General features: G+C 45.3%; 1 protein-coding gene across 1 annotated transcript in view; it reads right to left on the reverse strand.

The window, feature by feature from the left end:
• Positions 1-29: 29 nt before the first annotated feature.
• Positions 30-21251, reverse strand: part of LOC113525577 (myosin-9) — a 21467-nt gene continuing 245 nt past the window's right edge. The window contains exons 2-39 of the mRNA XM_053231590.1: positions 14541-14872; positions 14128-14284; positions 13821-13848; positions 13554-13647; positions 13099-13119; positions 12914-13006; positions 12166-12229; positions 11635-11733; positions 10859-11002; positions 10494-10589; positions 10131-10402; positions 9753-9926; positions 9456-9629; positions 9065-9179; positions 8744-8934; positions 8458-8579; positions 8022-8091; positions 7715-7875; positions 7405-7513; positions 7049-7180; positions 6724-6930; positions 6424-6561; positions 6019-6142; positions 5741-5912; positions 5372-5584; positions 5086-5230; positions 4589-4795; positions 4359-4463; positions 3962-4114; positions 3586-3834; positions 3209-3421; positions 2307-2519; positions 1956-2117; positions 1619-1747; positions 1235-1323; positions 822-945; positions 405-613; positions 30-182 (exon numbers count right to left, since the gene is read on the reverse strand). Of these exons, the coding sequence (XP_053087565.1) occupies positions 62-182; positions 405-613; positions 822-945; positions 1235-1323; positions 1619-1747; positions 1956-2117; positions 2307-2519; positions 3209-3421; positions 3586-3834; positions 3962-4114; positions 4359-4463; positions 4589-4795; positions 5086-5230; positions 5372-5584; positions 5741-5912; positions 6019-6142; positions 6424-6561; positions 6724-6930; positions 7049-7180; positions 7405-7513; positions 7715-7875; positions 8022-8091; positions 8458-8579; positions 8744-8934; positions 9065-9179; positions 9456-9629; positions 9753-9926; positions 10131-10402; positions 10494-10589; positions 10859-11002; positions 11635-11733; positions 12166-12229; positions 12914-13006; positions 13099-13119; positions 13554-13647; positions 13821-13848; positions 14128-14284; positions 14541-14867 (5616 nt within the window). The 5' untranslated portion in view covers positions 14868-14872 and the 3' untranslated portion in view covers positions 30-61. The remainder of the gene's footprint in view (positions 183-404; positions 614-821; positions 946-1234; positions 1324-1618; positions 1748-1955; positions 2118-2306; positions 2520-3208; positions 3422-3585; positions 3835-3961; positions 4115-4358; positions 4464-4588; positions 4796-5085; positions 5231-5371; positions 5585-5740; positions 5913-6018; positions 6143-6423; positions 6562-6723; positions 6931-7048; positions 7181-7404; positions 7514-7714; positions 7876-8021; positions 8092-8457; positions 8580-8743; positions 8935-9064; positions 9180-9455; positions 9630-9752; positions 9927-10130; positions 10403-10493; positions 10590-10858; positions 11003-11634; positions 11734-12165; positions 12230-12913; positions 13007-13098; positions 13120-13553; positions 13648-13820; positions 13849-14127; positions 14285-14540; positions 14873-21251) is intronic.

Raw genomic sequence — 21251 nt, forward strand, 5'->3', positions numbered from 1 at the left:
TGATTAATTTCTAATTAATATTGCACCCCGTTGTGATTAGTCACTAATAACGTACCTGTCCTTATCGTCTCACCTGGTCTTTAAACTGCTCACTGTTCCGTCTCTCTTCCTCCACCTGCAGCAGAACCTCCTTCAGTCTCTTCTCCGTACGACGCACTAACTTCGAATTCTGCTGTTTATCCCTGACACACACACACACACACACACACACACACACACACACACACACACACACACACACACAGTAAGTGTCATATCAGTTCTACATTATATTAAAGCTCCTCCAGTGTGTATATAACAGACTATAATAATAATAATAATAATAATAATGATAATAGTAATAGTGAATGTGTGTGTGTGTGTGTGTGTGTGTGTGTGTGTGTGTGTGTGTGTGTGAATTGTACTTGGCCTCCTGCTCCAGCTGTTCCTCCAGCTGCAGGATTTTGGCCTCCAGGGCGGCGATAGTGGACTTGAACTTGGATTTGACGGAGCCTTCGAGCTCCTGCAGTTTGGCCTTCAGGTCTTTATTCTGTCTCTCCAGCTGCTGCCGAGCCGTCTCGCTCTTCTGAGCCGCGCTGCGCTCGCCCGCTAGCTCTGTGCTCAGAGTGTCCACCTGAACACACACACACACACACACACACACACACACACACGTTTTACTAACAGCAGCATCTAACACACACACACATGCAACAAAAGGCTATGAAAAAATCTGTGGTGTCCAATTCCAGAAGAAATAATGGAGATAAAAAGAAACAGAATATAGACATCTTTATTAAAACCCAGCCTCTGTGTGTGTGTGTGTGTGTGTGTGTGTGTACCTGCATGTTTGCTTTCTTCAGTTGGTCATTAACAAGTTCGATGCTGCACTGTTCTTCATCAAGCTCCTCCTCCAGCTGAGCGATACGAGCCTCCAACCTCCTCTTCTCCTCATTCAGTGCAGACCTTCACACACACACAAAATTACAGTCACATGGCCATATTTCCTACATACAGTGTGTAATATCTGGAAATGAAAGAAGACAATCAAAAAGAAAGAGAGAAAATAGAGGAGAAAAAAAAAAAAAAAAAGTAAGACATGAAAGTTTTAACTAAAGAGAGAGGAGAAAAATGGAAGACAGAAAAATGTAAGAAAATAATTAAGGAAAAAAAAACAGTATGGAAAAAAAAACAAAACAAAACAGAAAAATAAAGAGATTGTTCCACTTTAGTGACATTAAAGACTCAGATTTACATCTTGGAGTTGCAGCTGGTCACTTCATCATGCATCTCGTCTCTCTCCTGCTGAATCTGCTTCTTACTGCGATCAGCTGCAGACAGATCCTACAGAGAGAGAGACAGAGACAGAGAGAGAGACAGAGAGAGAGAGAATAAAGATTATCTCCCATCAGGGGCTGCATCCCAAATCACACATGATGAGAGAGACAGACAGACAGACAGACAGCGGGTGGAGAGGGAGACAGACAGATGGACGGCAAGATGAAGAGGAAAACAGACAGCGAGGGACATGAACAAGGAGACAGAGAGGAAGACAGATGGCAAAGCAGAAGGATGGCAAACACAGAGGGACACACACACACACACACACACACACACACACACCGAGAGACAGACAGACCTCATGTAACTGCATGTTTTCAGCCTCCAGACTCTTGAGTTTGCGTTCAGTCTCTTTGGCGCTGTTGAGTGCTGCGTCTCTCGCCGCTCTGAGCTCATCTACATCCCGCAACTGATCCTTTACCTGAGCCTATACACACACACACACACACACACACACACACACACACACACACACACACACACACACACACACACACACACACACACACACACACACACTATAATAAGACATGAGTAATTTGTAGGAAGTATGTGCCACACCAGCCCTTTGGTGATAAGACTGTGTGTGTGTGTGTGTGTGTGTGTGTGTGTGTGTGTGTGTGTGTGTGTGTTACCTGTAGTTTCTTCAGCTGTCTCAGTGCTTCATCTCGAGCTTTAACAGCCTGGTCCATTTGAGCCTCCAGGTCTGACAGGTCGAGCTCCAGCTTCTTCTTCGCTGCTATGGCCAGAGCTCTCTGCTTCCTCTCATCCTCCAGCTCTGCCTCCATCTCACGCACCTACACACACACACACACACACACACACACACACACACACACACACACACACACACACACACACACACACACACACACACTCCTCAATAAAGACTGCATTCTCAGGGAGCACAAGCAGCACATATCTGACTTTCATAAACAAGCGATAGATCAGACACACATCAGATGTGACTGGTGTCTTCCTCTCACCTGTTTCATCAGCTGTTTCCTCTTCTCCTCTCCGAGCTCGTCTCTTCCCTGCAGGTCTCGCTCGAACTGCGCCTTCATGGCCTGCAGGTTCACCTCCAAGCGCAGCTTAGCGTCTTCAGTGAGCTGCAGCTCGTCCTCCATCTCCTCCACCTGCAGCTTCATCTCCTCCAACTGCTGCTCCATCGCTCGCTTAGCACGCTCCAGCTCGTGGACCTGAACACACACCTCACATCAGCACACCTGTACACACCTGTATTTACTATACTCCCCTTTCATGCTTTATTTTCTTCATGCAGTAGTAATGAACATAAAACACAATGAGAAATCTGCATTATAAATCAAATTAAAAATCATTGTTACTATTTTACTGAGTAGGGTATTACAGTAAAAACCTTATCAAGTGAGACCTGACTAAAAAAAACAACACTAAAGATACATTAGAGCAACAACAATGCGAATAATTCAAGTGTCTTTATTAAAGATGCTCCTACATTATTCTCAGATTATTACAAAACAAGTGGAACTCGTTAACAGGGACACCTCCGCCACTGAGGCTAGTCCTTCTCGTACCTAGTTTGTATTCCAGAAATCCCCTTAAAATACCTCAAACAGGAAAAAAGCTACTGAAGAAAAACTGTCAGACATTTGACCTTGCTGTGACCTTGTGACCCTGTTTGGATCTCTTCCAAAATCTTTATAATTGCATATAAATCTTACAAACGTTAAACCACCCGCTCTGGAGATATCGCACTAACAAGACGGACAGACAGATGGATGGATGAACAACCTGAAAGTGTAAAGCGTCCACCACTCTGTGACAGAGGAATAAAACCAGATGTAACCGGTATAAAAGTTTTGATTAGAAGTAAAATGGTGTTAATGTTATAAGGAGTCGTACGTACGCTCTTGCCAACATCGTCTTTAGAAGACACGAGGTCCTCCATCTCGGTTTTGAGGAGTTTATTGGCTCGTTCCAGCTCGTTACGCTGCTCCTGTAGAGCCTCCAGCTCCCGAGCCAGAGTCAGAGCCTTCGTCTCCTTCTCACGAGCCTCAGCTTCTGCTCGGTCTCGCTCCTCACCATGACGAGCTGAAATACTCTTCTCCTCGGCTAGCATCTACACACACACACACACACACACACACACACACACACACACACACACACACACACACACACACACACACACACACACACACACACACACACACACGGGGGTAAGTATCTGAACACTCTCGGTCGATCAGATGGAGGATTCATTCGAGTAAGAACATTCTGTACCTGGTCGAATTTCTTCTGCTTCCTCTCGAGCTCCTGGACGATCTGCCGCAGTTGATCCTGACCCACCAGCATGTCGTCAAGCTCCCGCTGCAGCCGCACCTTCGTCTTCTCCAGCTTGTCGTAGGCGGAGGACTTCTCTTCCAGACACTGTTTCAGGTTCTCCATCTCTCTCTGCAGCTTCTTCTTTCCTTCTTCTGAAGTCTCCAGAGTCGCCGCTTCCTGTTCTATTTTCTTCCTCAACTCCGATAACTAAGAAGAAAAAAAACAGGGTGAGGGGAAGACGGGATGCAGGGGTCAAAAAATGGTGGCACATGGGTTAAAGGTCAGGGCGTGGGGTTAAAGAGAAGTGTGATTGAAGTCAGGACTGAAACGTTACCTGCGTCTGACAGGAGTGAAGCTGTTTCTCTACACCCTTCTTTCCCTCCTCTTCCTCCTCCAGAAGCTCCTTCAGTCGGTTCTGTTCGTCCTCCAGCTGACGCAGCCGTGTGTTCAGAGCCAGTTTCTGACGCGTCTCCTCCTGCAGCAAACCCTGAAAACAAACAAAAAAAACAAAATTATTTGCTAAATCTTTTATTTTCTGATGCCAGGATGATGAAGTCCTGATCCTGCATTTCACTGCTCAGTCCATCACAGTCACAGGAGCACAAACATAACAGACTTTTATTAATCAGATTTAATATGTTTTTAAATATTTAGTGTAATGTTTTAGAATAATGTTAACAATCTGACTATTTCTGACTGTGTGTGTGTGTGTGTGTGTGTGTGTGTGTTACCTGTGTATCCTGAAGCTGAGACTCCACAGATGAGCAGTCTTTACTTGCTTTGATGGATTTACTCTCCACTTCAGACAGAGTGCTGCTCAGACCCTCCAGCTCCACCTGAACAGAGATGAATTAAGCGTAAAGACCCCGAGCGTGAGCTACACGCTGTAAGGGTTATAGTTATAGTACAAAACGTTTATTTAACGCATCATCATCATCATCATCATCATCAGGTTAATGACCTGCATTTTGCTCATTTTGTCGGCCATTTCCTTCTTCTGTTTCTCGCTCTCGCTGTGTTTCAGTTGGAGCTCCTGCAGCTGAGCTTCGGCTTTTTTCCTGCGATGTTCAGAATCGTTTTTACTCTGAGTGACGGACTGGAGCTCGATCTGCAGCTCATTGCGCTCACTCTCCAGAGCGTGTTTAGCTTTCTCCACCGACGCCTTGTTCTGGAGGACAGATAGAGCGAGAGGGAGACAGAGTAAAGAGATGGAGAGAGAGACAGACAGAGGGAGAGATAAATCGAAAGACAGAGTCAAAGAGATGGAGAGAGACAGAAAGGGACACAAAGAAAGAGACAGAGTGAGGGACGGACAGAGAGAGAGAGATACAGACAAAGAGAAGATAGATGGAGAAAAAGAACAGACAGAAACAGTTTTTCTTTTCTGTTTTCTCCACACGTGTGTGTGTGTGTGTGTGTGTGTGTGTGTGTGTGTGTGTGTGTGTGTGTGTGTTTTACCCTCTTGGCCTGTTCCAGTTGCTCATTAAGTTCTTCAAAAGCCTGTGTGTGTTTCTGCCGCATTTCAGTGAGGAGCTGCTCGTGACTCTGAGCTTCATCCTCCAGAGTTTTCTTTAACTGAGCCACCTCTGATTCCCGTTTAGCTCTGTGTGAACAGCGCGCACACACACACACACGTTTTAATCCCACACAGTGTTTATTTTACAGTAACTCCGCAGATGGAGACGCTTACAGTTCTGTCCTTTATTCATGACTTATAGAGATGCTGTGATTAGCGTGTCTGTACCTGAGCTCCTGCTGAGCCGCGGTCGAGTCCAGCGTGTCCTCCAGCTCGCTCTTTAGTGCCTCCAGTTCCTCGCCCAGATCCCGTCTTTGTTTTTCAGCTTTATTTCTCGCCGCTCTCTCCAGTTCCAGATCCTCCTGAAGTTCCGTAACCTGAGCCTCCAGTTCCCTCACTCTCTTTTGCGCTGCGTTCTTCAGGGACGTTTCCTGCTCTATCCTGTAGGGGGCGACACAGAGGAACACGAGGAGACTCACTTAGCTAACTAGCAGAGTGAAGAAAAACAAAAATCTTAGAATTAAAATACTGGGAAAGCAAAATAAATCTGCACAATTAAAGGTGTGACTGAATCCAGCCAATCAGGAGTCACTGCACCTGGCCAGTGCGGCCTGTAGCTCCTCCTCTTTTTTGGCGAGCTGTGCCCGAAGTTCAGCGATCTGAGCCTGAAGATCAGCGATGTTATCGTTGAGCTCGGTGAAGTCACTTTCCAACTTCCTTCGGTTCTTCTCCAGTTCCTGTCGAGTCTTTTCTTCCTTCTTCAGACGGTCTGCAGAGAGAGAGAGAGAGAGAGAGACGTAAATAATCGCACTTTATTCCATCAGTTATTTCTCTCCAGTGAGATCAGGAGGATCAGAGGTCAGTGCTCTTCTCACCCTCCAGGTCTGTGATCATGGCCTCATGTTTGTTTTTGAGTTTCTGTAAACTCTTCGATTTCTCCTCCTCCTCAGCCAGGTTAGAGCTGAACTCTGAGACCCTGTCCTCCAGCTGCTTCTTCTCCTGCACACACACACACACACACACACACACTTTGAGACTAATTGCTAAATTAAGTGTTGCCATATTGATCACTACAAAGCAGTCCAGCTTTACTGACCATCTTAAACAGTAGCAAAGTCCACAAGTCGATCTGAAACTGCTGTAAACCTCTGTACTTATCCGTGTGTGTGTGTGTGTGTGTGTGTGTGTGTGATGTCTGTTAGCATTGTATTTTAGGTTTAATAGGATTGAAAACACATTCAGTATTCGTGTATGTTGTGATAGTTATTATTTAGGAGAACCTTGCTGAGTTTGGCGTTCTGGTCGTCCAGCACCATGACGTCCTCCTCCAGCTTCTTCAGTTTGGCGTCTGTGGTGACTTTCTCCAGCTGCAGTTTCTGCCGTGCCGCTTCCTCCTCATCCAGCTGCTGCTCCAAATCCTGAAAACACACCAAACGCATGGTTATGATCATAATCAGGATCAACCTTCTCCTGCGATTTGTTCTTCAAACTTCAGATAAATAAACCACACTGTTTGAGTACTGATGCATCATCACAATCTCGATATACACGATCACAAGACCCTGTGAGCTCCATCTCACCGTGATGTTCTGCTGCATCTTCTTCTTCTCGTTCTGCAATTGAGTGACACGCTCCTCCTCCTCCTCCACACGGCTCTCCAGGTCGTGTAGGATCTCCTCCAGCTCCTGCTGCCGAGCCGCCAGTCGAGCTCTCATCTCCTCCGCCTCGGCACACAGCTCCGTCTCCGCCTGCAGCTGCTCCTGTAGAGCCTGCTTCTCCGCGTTCAGCTGAGGGACACGGAGACAGAACAAACCAGAACAGGTCACAGATTTCATTCATAACACACACTCACGTTTTAATAAAGAAAATATTTTTGTGGGTTTTTTTGTTTTGTTTTTTTTAAACCTGCTGCTGTTTGGTCTCGTAGTCTTGTAACTGTTGTTCAAACTGCTGCTGTTTCTCCTTCACTTTCTCCAGCTCCTCCTCTTTCGCCTGCATTTCCTCCTCCTGACGTGTCACCTGGAGCAGAGGCTTCACCTGTATACACACACACACACACACACACACACACACACACACACACACGGTTATTAATGCGGAGGTTTCAGGGCCTTAATAATAATAATAATAATAATGTCTTACAAAGGGTCTATTAGTGGCACTGACGGTCCAGGAACCTTCTAGTCACTAGTACACACACACACACACACACACACACACACACACACACACACACACACACGTGTGGAGGTAAAGCTGACCTTAGTGAAGAGTCTCCACCACTGCCAGTTCCTCAGCTTCAGATAAGCAGCACAGTTCCTCTGGATCACTCGCATCGCCGTGAGCTGCTGCTGACGCTTAGCAAATGCCCTGCAGACACACGCACACACACACACACGCACACACACTTAATTTAGCTGCACAGTACAGTATTATTATGGCCTTTAATATTCAACAATAAGAAGCTAAAGCCTAATTAATCTTACATAAAATAAATGAATGAACAAAAAATTTAATGATAAATGAAATAAATTAATGCTAAAAATAAATGTGTGTAAAATAAACTCTTACTTGCGGGCGACATAGCCGCGACACCAGGCCTGGAACTTGAGGATGACGTCCGTGATTTTAATGTCGCGCTCCTCCTCCAGGTGAGCCAGAACTCCGGCACGGAAAAACACTTTACTTTGTCCGATCCGGTACAGATTAGAGTCCAACTCCAGAGCTTTAATCTGAGGAAAGAAGAACGAACAGGAATTAAATCGATGATTTTGATAAACTCACTCAGGCCGGAACATTAGAGCTCACGTCAAGATTGTCCAACATTCAGTCCAAAACCGCTGGAACACTTTACGACTTTATTGTTAATTAAACGTACCATCAGCACACAGGCCTGTTTGCCATCCATGAAGCCTTTAGGGATCGCATTCGGAGTGAGCAGCTCGTATCTGGAAGAAAAGAAGAATTAAAAGAGTGACAGAGTCTGAACACGTGTAAGTCTATCAGGCACTAAAAATATTCAGGTTCTGTAATTAAACAACTAATAATAATAATAATAATAATATAATTAAGTAATATAAATAAAATAATTCAGTGCTTATTAATCATTAACCTCTTAGAAAGGACAATCAGTGCACAGTGTGAATAATGTGTTAAAGAACTAATAAATAAAAGGACATTGTAAATCATTGAGTGTGTGTGTGTAAGTGTGTGAATAGGTGTGTGTAGAAGTGTGTAAATGTGTGTATGTCTATATATATTTATCTCTGTAGGTGTGTGTGTGTGTGTGTGTGTGTGTGTGTGTGTGTATACACCTCTGTCTGAACTCCTGGAAGATGATGCGGTTGGGGAAGCCCTGTCTGCAGATCCTGATTCCCTCCAACACACCGTTACACTTCAACTGATCCAGGACCAGGTGAGGATCCAGTTTCCCGGCCTGGGCGAGAGAGAGAGAGTAGTTCAGATTCATCATCAGACTTTGTAAAATACTGAAGCTTCTTCTCAGGGCTTCAGCCTGTACGTTACAGACTCGCACTAAGCAAGTCTGCAGAGTTTCCTCACATTAGTAGGTCTCTTATTTTAAAAGTGTTTGGCTCGTACCTTCTTCTCGTGGTTGGGGATGATGCAGCGCACGAAGTTGGGGTTGGTGTTCCTCAGCGTGGTCATCAGATTGGTGAGCTGCTCTTTGTAAAGCTGGCCGACGGTCCGGAACATTCCTTTACGGGTTTTAAAAGCCCCATGTGCGGATTCCGCCATTCCTGCAACTTTATCCAGTCCCACAATTCTGTCCACTGAGAGGAAGAGAAGAAGAGTAAGATGTGCTCATGAGGTCCTTCACTCAAGCGGATGTAGAAATGGAATGGATGTTGAAATGGAGTGAAGTGTTAAACAGAAAAACAGCTGGAAATATAAAAATCTTACCATCTTTCCAGAGTTCAGATACAAATTTGTCTGACGATTGATTGAGCAATGTTGTCACATTATCATTCAGAGGGTCCATGTTCTTCATCAACCAATCAACTGCTTTATAATCCACCTGAGAGAGAGAGAGAAGAACCTTCTATCCAACACATACCATCGATTCACAAGGGATCCGTTATCCAACCTGCCATCAAACTGTCCATTCCCTCCAACAATCTGCTCATCCATCTTGTTCTTCCATCCCACCAATTTCATCCATCCATCCATCCATTCAACACACATTCTATCCCTCCAACCCATCCATCCATCCACCCCACCATCTAACTCTTCCATCCAACCATAAAACTCCCCAATCCATTCATCTATCCATTTCCAATCCCTCCATCTTTACCTTGCCAGCGTAGTGGATGATGCAGAAGTCAACATCATCTTTGAGCTTCTTTGGTTTCTGGAATTTGGGATGGTTCCCCTGCTCCTGCACCAGCTTCTCCACAAACGTCTTATCTGTGGCTTTGGGGAACCAGCACTCTTCATCCAGCAGAGCCAGAACGCCCGGAGGCCCGGCCTGAAGAAGGGAGGGCAAAAATATCCACTTAGAAAAGCTCTACAAACTTGAGAGATTCAACGTGAACCTCGTTGGAAAGCAAGTCAGTTTTCCATGAAAATAAATTTGTCTCGCTGCACTCACGGGCCTCTCGATGAGGTCGATGCAGGGCTGCAGGTCCAGACCGAAGTCGATGAAGCTCCACTCGATGCCCTCGCGCTGATACTCCTCCTGCTCCAGGATGAACATGGTGTGGTTGAAGAGCTGCTGCAGCTTCTCGTTAGTGTAATTAATACACAGCTGCTCAAACGAGTTTAACTGCAGGACAGAGAGAGAGAGAGAGAGAGAGAGAGAGAGAGAGAGAGAGAGAGAGGGAGAGGTCCATACATCAGAATCAGAAGTTATATGATATTATGAAGATATAAATAATGACATCACTGTTGGAGAGTGTTTTGTCCTGTCTTGAAATAAGAAGTTATAAGTCGACACGCTGAAAGCTGCCGTACACGAACACGCAGTTACCTCGAAGATCTCGAAGCCGGCGATGTCCAAGATGCCGATGAAGGAGGCTCCCTGGCGTTTGGTTTTGTCCAGAGCTTTATTAATCCGCGCCACCAGCCAGCGGAACAATCTTTCATACGTGGCTTTGGCTAAAGCTTCAACCGCAAACTCGGCCTGTTCCTGCGTCTGCGCTTTCTGCACGTAATCACGGCCCACTTTGATCCGTGGAGAGAGGATGGCACGCACAAAGTCCGTCACGTTCATGCCCAGCAGGTGGCACACTTTCTGTGCAGCTGAGAGAGAAAGTGAAGATGTGAGATCAGGAATTAGATTTCTGCTGAAACTACACGTGACCCGTAGCGTCTGGGTGATGAAGTGTGTTACCCGTGTCATCCGGCATGGAGGCCTGATCGGAGTTACGCTCCTTCTTAAAGATGATGTTTCCCAAATGAAGAACCGCAGACACCACCTTCAACAAACCTGAGAGAGAGAGAGAGAGAGAGAGAGAGAGAAACAAACTGTTGAAACATTTCAGACTGAAAATATGAACAATCATGAACATAGATCTCCATCCATCCCTCTGGCATCACACTAGCATCTACCTGTTCATCTTTCTATTCATCTCTCAGTCTCACCTCCACCCTTCTCCTTATCTCCTTTACATCTGTCTGTTTAGTTGCACATCTGTGTGTGTGCGTGCGTGCGTGTGTGTGTGTGTGTGTGTGCGTGTGTGCGTGTGTGCGTGTCACCTGTCTGCTCGTCCTCAGGGATGCTCATGATCCTGAAGGCGTCCATGGTCTCGCTGTAAATATCTCTGTCCTGCTGTCCTGGAATCGTCACCTTCCCATTGGACAGGAAGCGATATTTCCCAAAATCCTCCAGGCACAACTCAGCTTGAGGAGAAACAAAACACACTCAGCTTTATAAAGTTCACCTTTCGAAAAACAGGGACTGAAAAAGTACACACAAGGAAAGTGGGCCAGAGATTAAAGGTCTGATCTAAAGCATGGAAAATTCCTGAAAATATTTTAACAGGAGTTCAAAACGGCCTGAATCGCTCGACCTAGCGCATGCAAACAGTCTAATGAGGGTCCGATCTAAGGCACAAAAATGGTCTAAAGAGAGTCCAATGTTTGAACACTCATCTCTTGCCTTAGTTTGTACTCTTTTTGGTCTGTTTGTGTGTAACTGTTCCAGTTTAGGGCACAAATTAAGGTTCTGATGTGATGTGTGCAAACAGACTCTAGTGTCTAATCTACAGCAGCGTAAAAAGGGTCCAACTGGAGCATAAACGGAGTAATGTGGGTCTGAACTAAGCTGCAGAAAAGGACTACTAAGGGTCTGATCCAAGGCATGAGAATTGTTTAAGGGTCAAATTAAGGACAAAAAAAGAAACCCTAACCCTACCATAACATCATGTGTGCAAAATAGGGTCTAATCTAGAGTGTGCGGCACACAAACATGAGTCTGATCTAGGCTTAACTATGAAAGACTATTATAGAGAAAGAAAGAGAGAGAGAGTTACAGCGCTGTTTGTCTCCAGCTCCTGACAGCAGGTAGTAGAAGATGTGGAAGGTGCGCTCTTCTTTAGCCTGTCTGATAGCACGAGACTTCTCCAACAGGTCTGATTCACTCGTCAAGGACACACACACACACAGAGAGAGAGAGAGAGAGAGAGAGAGAGAGAGAGAGAGAGAGAGACAGGAGGAAAAAAGAGACTGCATTTCACTAGCAGCGTGGTACAGCGATGCCTGCCACAAAAAGAGGGAAGAGTCAACCGAACAGTGATGCGCTGATGAACTCTCTCGCACGCACACGCACAGTACTTTTTGTTTTGTTCTGTCTTGTTTTTTTCACTTGTTAATCTTATAATTTGTTCTCTGTTCAGGTTTTATTCCTTACCCATATAAATGCTTTAGCAATACACTAAATTCTTCATGCCAATAAACTCATTTGAATTGAGAGAGAGACAGAGAGAGAGAGAGAGAGAGAGAGACAGAGAGAGAGATTCTCCACATTTCTGCTGTTAATGTAAATAAATCTGTAAGTAGGATACAGGTCTCGATGTTTGCTCCGACGATGTAGCCGTTCACATCAAAATTAATCCTGATGAACTTCCCCTGCAGAGGGAAACGTTATAAACTAAGATTAGATCAACACACACACACACACACACACACACACACACACACACACACACACACACACACACACACCACTTCCCCATGACACTCCAAATCAGGAACAACGTCCTCAGTGATGCTCCGAGTCTACAACTGCCTCTTGGCCAGGTCGCCATTGTAAATGAGAACTGGTTCTCAATTAACTCAATTATCATTATTATTCCTATTATTATTATTATTATTATTATTATTATTACTACAGGGTTAATAATATTTTACTGCTGCACACAACCGTAACTGTTTTACGTAAAGGATTTTATTATATGGCGTATAAAAGTAATGAACTTGCAATAAATTATCAGACACCATTTTGTTTTTGTTAGCTCTGTGCCAGTAATCATTTATTCAATAAAATCAACATTATTACACTGTAGATAATCTCTTAAATCTTGGCTACAGGTGGAGGAATTATTTATTTTAATATTTATCATCGCAGTCTTGTGTTTATGGTGCGCTGTGACTGAACTCGACTAATCACAGAAGATAATTATTCAACCTGCTGATTTGCTCATTTTTATGTCCGTAAAAATTTCATCCAATAACAGCTACATTAACCCAAACATCAGACTAATAACGTAAACCTCAATCAAATCTGGAGCAATCATTGAGAATAAAACTTACGAAGCGTGACGAGTTGTCGTTTTTCACCGTCTTGGCGTTACCGAACGCCTCCAGGATGGGGTTAGCCTGCAGCAGCTGCTTCTCCAGCTCCCCCTAGTGGACAAACAACAATCGTTACTGAAAAAAGCATTTGAACGATGGAGATAAAAATGTGGATGAGAGGAAGAGAAGAGGGAAAAACTTACATGTGACAAACTGCTGCTGCTCTGGAGAGGAAAAAGAGAAAACATAATGAACACAGAATAAAAGTAAAAGACAAATAAAAGTATTTAATGTTAATTGCACTGACCCACAGCGTACTACACAACCTGAAGAAAAGCAACACAATGCTGTAAAATAATTCTCCTTTTCATTTTTTCACACATCTCTGTACCTGTGTCTGAGTAAAAACACTGATATTCCAATTCCTCACAGTCGATATAACTTCACTGGATCCACACACACACATACACACACACACATACACACACACATACACATACACACACATACACATACACATATACACACACACACATACACATATACACACACACACACACACACACACACACACACACACACACACACACACACACACACACAACTGAAATCTCAATAATCAGGAGCAGAAATGAAAGAAAAGGAAGAAAAACTCAACTGGGTCTTTTTTGGTTTTAGTGGACGAGGCGATGAACGCCAAATACTGAATCACTTTCTTTGTGTTTTCTGTTTTTCCAGCTCCGGATTCGCCTCTGAGAGGAAGAAAAGACACAAAATCTGTTACATCACACATTTATATTTTATATATTTAAGCTTTATTTAATCAGAGCAGCGCTGAGACACAACAGAACGTCCTCTACATCACGTAACTTCATTATTTAAACTTTTAGATGTTGTTGAACGTTTAAGAGGAAGTGACGCTTACGTGCACAGGATGGACTGATCCTCACGATCTGCAGGATGGAGAGACGAGTAAGAGATGAACTTGGGTTTTTATTGATCTGTCTATCAGCATGAGGATATAAAACACTTCTGAAAGCCAATCTGGATAAACACATCTGCTAAACGCTGTCTATAGAAATACAACGTTGTCACGGCAACAAACTGATGCTGACCCGAAGCCCCTGGGGGTCACCAGCGTCCTGCTCCAGACCAGCAGTGGAAACGTGCAGTGTGTGTGTGTGTGTGTGTGTGTGTGTGTGTGTGTGTGTGTGTGTGTGTGTGTGTGTTACCCTGCATCATGCTCCGGTACGCGGTGTCTGTAATGGCGTAGATGTGTGGAGGCATCTCGTGTCTCTTCTTTCCCCTGTACATGTCCACAATCTCCTCCGAGTAGATGGGCAGGTGTTTATACGGGTTAATGACCACACAGAACAGCCCCGAGTACGTCTACACACACACACACACACACACACACACACACACACACACACACACACACACACACACACACACACACACAATTTTTCCTGTCAAAAGTTCACCATTGACAATTAAGAAAACAAGTACAGGTACCTGTCTGCATAGCATGCTCATATCAATCTCATAGCGTCTGCATATAGCCTACATACCTGCATATCATGCTCATAGTGTCTGTATGTCACCTGCCTGTCGCGAGTGTGTGAGAGATTGAAGGCACACTTACGTAGATGAGTCCGGAGTAGTATCTGTCCTTCAGGTTGTGGAGAACCGAGGCCTCGTTGAGGCAGGTGAGCTCGGCCATGTCCTCCACCTTGCTGAACTTGGGCGGGTTCATCTTCTGGATGTCGTCTTTGTTCACTTTGATCTTCTTCCCGGAGTCGGTGAGCTCCACGACGCACTCGTCGCCCGTCTCCTCTTTAAGCGAGCCCGACTCGAAGCCCAGTTTCTCAGACGGAACCCAGACGAGCTTTTTGGAGGCCCAGTCGGCCTGAGCCAGGGGGTCGGCGATGGCGCTGCGGTCGCCGTACAGGAAGCGCTCTGCGTCCGACATGATGCCTGAGACACGAGGACAGAAGGACACACAGTCAGATCAGTTTCATTCACACACACGGCATCGTTCACAAGCACGCCGTGGCTACGTCCTAAACCACACGCCACTCACACGTACGCCGTAAACCTCAACGGCCTCCGATTGGTCATCGGGGTAGTGGGAGGAGCCTTATTCCTGAATGTGCTGATGCTGAGTTTCGGCTAAACACAGCGAGGAATAACGACACGGTTTAAAGACTTTAACTCTCGTCACACACTCACACTCGTCTCTCACACTCGTCTCTCACACTCGTCTCTCACACTCGTCTCTCACACTCGTCTCTCACACTCGTCTCTCACACTCGTCTCTCACACTCGTCTCTCACACTCGTCTCTCACACTCGTCTCTCACACTCGTCTCTCACACTCGTCTCTCACACTCGTCTCTCACTCTCACACACTCCTCTCCCTCTCACACACTCCTCTCACACACTCCTCTCACACACACACACTCCTCTCACACACACACACTCCTCTCACACACACACACTCCTCTCACACACACACACTCCTCTCACACACACACACTCCTCTCACACACACACACACACACACACACACTCCTCTCACACACACACACACACACACACACTCCTCTCACACACACACACACACACACTCCTCTCACACTCACACACACACACACTCCTCTCACACTCACACACACACACACTCCTCTCACACTCACACACACACACACTCCTCTCACACTCACACACACACACTCCTCTCACACTCACACACTCACACTCCTCTCACACACACTCCTCTCACACACACTCCTCTCACACACACTCCTCTCACACACACTCCTCTCACACACACTCCTCTCACACACACTCCTCTCACACACTCCTCTCACACACACACACACACTCCTCTCACACACACACACACACTCCTCTCACACACACACACACACTCCTCTCACACACACACACACTCCTCTCACACACACACACACACTCCTCTCACACACACACACACACTCCTCTCACACACACACACACACTCCTCTCACACACACACACACACTCCTCTCACACACACACACACACTCCTCTCACACACACACACACACTCCTCTCACACACACACACACACACTCCTCTCACACACACACACACTCCTCTCACACACACACACACTCCTCTCACACACACACACTCCTCTCACACACACACACACACACTCGTCACACACTTAAACAACGTACTCACACACACTTTAAATACCCAAACACAACCACGTCCCAAACCACACCAAAGTGCACTACACACTCAGGATATAAAATATTACATAACAATAAACACAATAAAGCGCCAGTTCTGGTGGAGCTTTAAACTCAGGAACATGTGATCTGGGACACAAAGGGTTAAATTACACTTAAATTCCACACACTCCCATTAGCGCTGGCAAAAAAAAAAATAATAATAAAAGCTTGATTTGTTTCAACTTTGTGAACGATTCTGGATGTTTTTTTGTTCTTGTATTATGCAAATTTATTTATAAAGTTTTTATTTGAATAGTAACAGCATCATCTATAGCAAACAGTGCAAATAATAATCTTATAAATAAAAGATATTTAAATAAAAACATTATTTGTATTATTTGTGATATACGACATCTACAGCTGATCTAAAGGCTGCGTCTCAGATACACAGCCGAGATCAGGAGCGAGACTTAAAAGTATTTACGCCCCGGTGAAAAATTCCTGGGCAAGTCCGGACAGAAAGAGAGAAAAACTCTAATTGTACACCACACCCAGGACACACACACACACACACACACACACATCCTCTGTGTAGAATGTGTAGAATGTGTGTGTGTGTGTGTGTGTGTGTGTGTGTGTGTGTGTGGGCAAGAGGTTCAGCTACACTAAACACTACAGTCCTGTTTAAACTAGCAAAAGATGCTTTTTAGATTTTATTCTGTCTCTCTCTCTCTTCAGGAAGCATTAAACAATCTTTTTTTTTTTGAGAGGACGTTGTGCAAGAGCTGCTAGCTACAATAGCTTATTAGCTAACAGGCTAATTAGCAGTTAGCATAGAAGATTAGCACTACACATCCTGACACACATGATGCGTTCCAGATAACGGAGTTTTAATTTTAAAGTTCGTTACACACTCATTTGAGTGTAAACCACGGTGCATGATGGGTAATCCGCTAGAACAGAAGTGTGTGTGTGTGTGTGTGTGTGTGTGTGTGTGTGAGTGATTGTGACAGAGCAACAAAAACAAGATGAATTAGCATTTGGGACAGACTAATAAGGGTGTAAAGGACAAACAGGAAGTTGCTTCAAGCCATCTAAACGGATGTGGTGAAATTATTACAATACACCCCACACACACACACACACACACACACACACACACACACAGGGCAATAATGTGCACATAACTGTGAGGAAGTAAATTGTAAAACTTCCTGTGAATTAGTGTCGTTACAGACGCAGTATTCAGGATGGAATGCTTTAAGAAGTAAAAGAATATTAGCATTAGCATGAAGTAAATTAAAAAAAGTACCAATGATGCTAATTTAGGAGTAGCTAGTTTGGCGAAATCACTAGAACGCACCAATTAACCAACTACACCAACTACAGCACCCAAGATTAGCACTTTACTATCAAAACACACCAAGCTAGCCATCATCAGCTAGCCAAAGCGCTTAACGAAGGCTAGCATGCCTAGATTAGCATTTTATAAATATTATATTCTACCATCTTGGCTAACTTTCTTTTTAAAAAAAAAAAAAAAAAAAAAAAAAAAAAAAAAGCAGCTCACAATCTGCTATACGTTAAAATCTTTACAGAAACAACCCAAACAGGAAGTGACATCATTACACAAATTACGGTAATCGCGAAAAGTTAGTTTCTGAAAAAATACTTTTTTTTTGTGATGTTCTGAGCTCCAGAACCCTGCAGAACTGCACGTGAACTACGTAGTGCACTAGATAGTGCGCATGAGGAGGCTGAGCGGGACAGAAAGGGTTAAACTCACTCCGCTGCTAATACACACCTTCTGAGAGAAAAGACTGACTTTAAGGGACGGACGAGTTCAAACGTGTGTGTGTTAAATGTCTTCCCTGAGGGAGCTGAATCTCAGGGTGTGTGTGTGTGTGTGTGTGTGTGTGTGTGTGTGTGCGCGAATGTCAGAGTGTGTGTGTGTGTGTGTGTGTGTGTGTATCCTGAAGGAGCTGAGTCTTGGGATGTATGTGTGTATATTTATATGTGTGTGTTTGTGGTTGTGTGTGAGTGTGTGTGTGTTGTGAGAGTGTGTGTGCGAGAGAGTGGTGAGTGTGAGAGGTGTGTGTTGTGAGAGTGTGAGTGAGAGAGTGGTGAGTGTGAGAGGTGTGTGTTGTGAGAGTGTGAGTGAGAGAGTGGTGAGTGTGAGAGGTGTGTGTTGTGAGAGTGTGAGTGAGAGAGTGGTGAGTGTGAGAGGTGTGTGTTGTGAGAGTGTGAGTGAGAGAGTGGTGAGTGTGAGAGGTGTGTCTTGTGAGAGTGTGAGTGAGAGAGTGGTGAGTGTGAGAGGTGTGTGTTGTGAGAGTGTGAGTGAGAGAGTGGTGAGTGTGAGTGTGTGTCTTGTGAGAGTGTGTGAGAGAGTGGTGTGTGTCTTGTGAAAGTGTGGCGTGTGTGTGTGAGAGCGTGGCGTGTGTGAGAGTGGTGTGTGTTGTGAGAGTGTGTGTGAGAGCGTGGCGCGCGTGTGTGTGTGGAAGAGTGTGTGAGAGTGGCATGTGTGTGGCGTGTGTGTGGTGGCGTGTGTGTGGTGTGAGAGTGTGGCGTGTGTATGGTGTGTGTATGGCGAGTATGTGTGTGGTGGTGTGTGTGTGTGTGAGAGAGCGTGGCGTGTGTATGGTGTGTGTATGGCGCGTGTGTGTGTGTGTGTGTGTGTGTGTGAGAGAGAGAGAGCGTGGCGTGTGTATGGTGTGTGTATGGCGTGTGTGTGGTGGTGTGTGTGTGTCAGAGAGCGTGGCGTGTGTATGGTGTGTGTATGGCGTGTGTGTGTGAGAGAGCGTGGCGTGTGTATGGTGTGTGTATGGCGTGTGTGTGTGTGTGTGTGTGTGTGTGAGAGAGAGTGTGGCGTGTGTATGGTGTGTGTATGGCGCGCGTGTGTGTGTGTGTGTGTCAGAGCGTGGCGTGTGTATGGTGTGTGTATGGCGTGTGTGTGGTGGTGTGTGTGTCAGAGAGCGTGGCGTGTGTATGGTGTGTGTGTGAGAGAGTGTGGCGTGTGTATGGTGTGTGTATGGCGTGTGTGTGTGTGTGTGTGTGTGGCGTGTGTATGGTGTGTGTATGGCGCGTGTGTGTGTGTGTGTGTGTCAGAGCGTGGCGTGTGTATGGTGTGTGTATGGCGTGTGTGTGTGTGAGAGAGTGTGGCGTGTGTATGGCGTGTGTGTGTGTGGCGTGTGTGTATGGCGTGTGTGTATGGCGTGTGTGTATGGCGTGTGTGTGTGTGTGTGTGTGTGGTGTGAGTGTGGCGTGTGTGTGTGGCGTGTGTATGGCGCGTGTGTGTGTGTCAGAGCGTGGCGTGTGTATGGTGTGTGTATGGCGTGTGTGTGTGTGAGAGAGTGTGGCGTGTGTATGGCGTGTGTGTGTGGCGTGTGTGTGTGGCGTGTGTGTGTATGGCGTGTGTGTATGGCGTGTGTGTATGGCGTGTGTGTGTGTGTGTGTAACGTGTGTGTGGCGTGTGTGTATGGCGTGTGTGTTCTCTACCCCTCTCTCTGTGATTAAACACAGCGACTCTCAGCGACAGTAAATCAGTTTAAACAGCAGTGTGTGTTTCCCTCAGAGAGCTGCGTGGAAACGACACGCCGCTGTATACAGTGCTGATGAACACACACACACACACACACACACACACACACACACACACACACTCGTTTACACAAATGTGCGTTTATATAAACTGTAAACTGAAGAATGACAAGAAGAAACACCTCTATGTGAGTGATTATTATTATTATTATTATTATTTCAGTTATTGCTGTTTTTATTACTGCTCCCAGGTCAGTGTTTTGTGTTTGCACAAATATGAAAACACAAACACAGTGTAATGTATTAATCACACACACACACACACACACACACTTATTTTTATACACACATGTTCATTCATCTGTATAGTTTATACGGTCTGTAACTAACCAGCGCTGCTTATGAATAAACATTTCCTCATCATTAATAAGCGTGATGTCACCTGATTAGCATAAACCTCTAAACACACTGCTCATATAAACACACACACACACACACACACACACACACACACACACACACACACACACACTGTGCCATGTCTCAGTCTGAGCACAGCTCATCACACAGCTGCCAGGAAAGGACACAGCGGAAACAGGACACACAACTATACACTACAGTGACAAAGCTACACAAATGAACACACCTGCACAACACCACAAAAACCTACACAAAACCTACAATACTACACAAAAACTACACAAAAAAGTGATAATGGGAGAGAATTTTACACTTCATACATGAACATTCAGCACACTGCAACACACACACACACACACTCTGCTCCACACACACACACTCTGCTCCACACACACACACTCTGCTCCACACACACACACACACACTCTGCTCCACACACACACACACACACTCTGCTCCACACACACACACACACACTCTGCTCCACACACACACACACTCTGCTCCACACACACACACACACACTCTGCTCCACACACACACACACACACTCTGCTCCACACACACACACACACACACACACACTCTGCTCCACACACACACACACTCTGCTCCACACACCCGCACACAAACACTGCTATATACATATACACACACACACACACTCTGCTCCACACACACACTCTCTGCTCCACACACCCGCACACAAACACTGCTATACACACACACACACACACACACACAAACACTGCTATACACACACACACACACACACAAACACTGCTATACACACACACAGCTTTATAGTAAAGCTTTACTTGATGTTAAACACGAGTTAAAGACATTAACATTCCTGCGCATGTAATTAAACCTCGAGCGCGTGCACTAATTATGAAGCTCAGGTGCGCGCGCAGGTACAAAGCGACTCTGTTTAAAGTATTTATTAAGTGTAATAAGAACATCATGTTTATCAGCAGACTGTTTATCGGAGCTGTGAGAGACTCGGTGCTGTGAGAGACTCGGTGCTGTGAGAGACTCGGAGCTGTGAGAGCTGTGAAACACAGAGCACTGAGATTTACCCGCAAACTGGCACAGAGGTGTGATGTGAGGAAACACCTCTGAGGTAAAGTGTGTGTGTGTGTGTGTGTGTTTAAACTCACCTCAGTGTGTATGTGT

Source organism: Pangasianodon hypophthalmus, chromosome 2 (assembly GCF_027358585.1).
Source record: "Pangasianodon hypophthalmus isolate fPanHyp1 chromosome 2, fPanHyp1.pri, whole genome shotgun sequence".
In the NCBI taxonomy this organism is placed as follows: Eukaryota; Metazoa; Chordata; class Actinopteri; order Siluriformes; family Pangasiidae; genus Pangasianodon; species Pangasianodon hypophthalmus.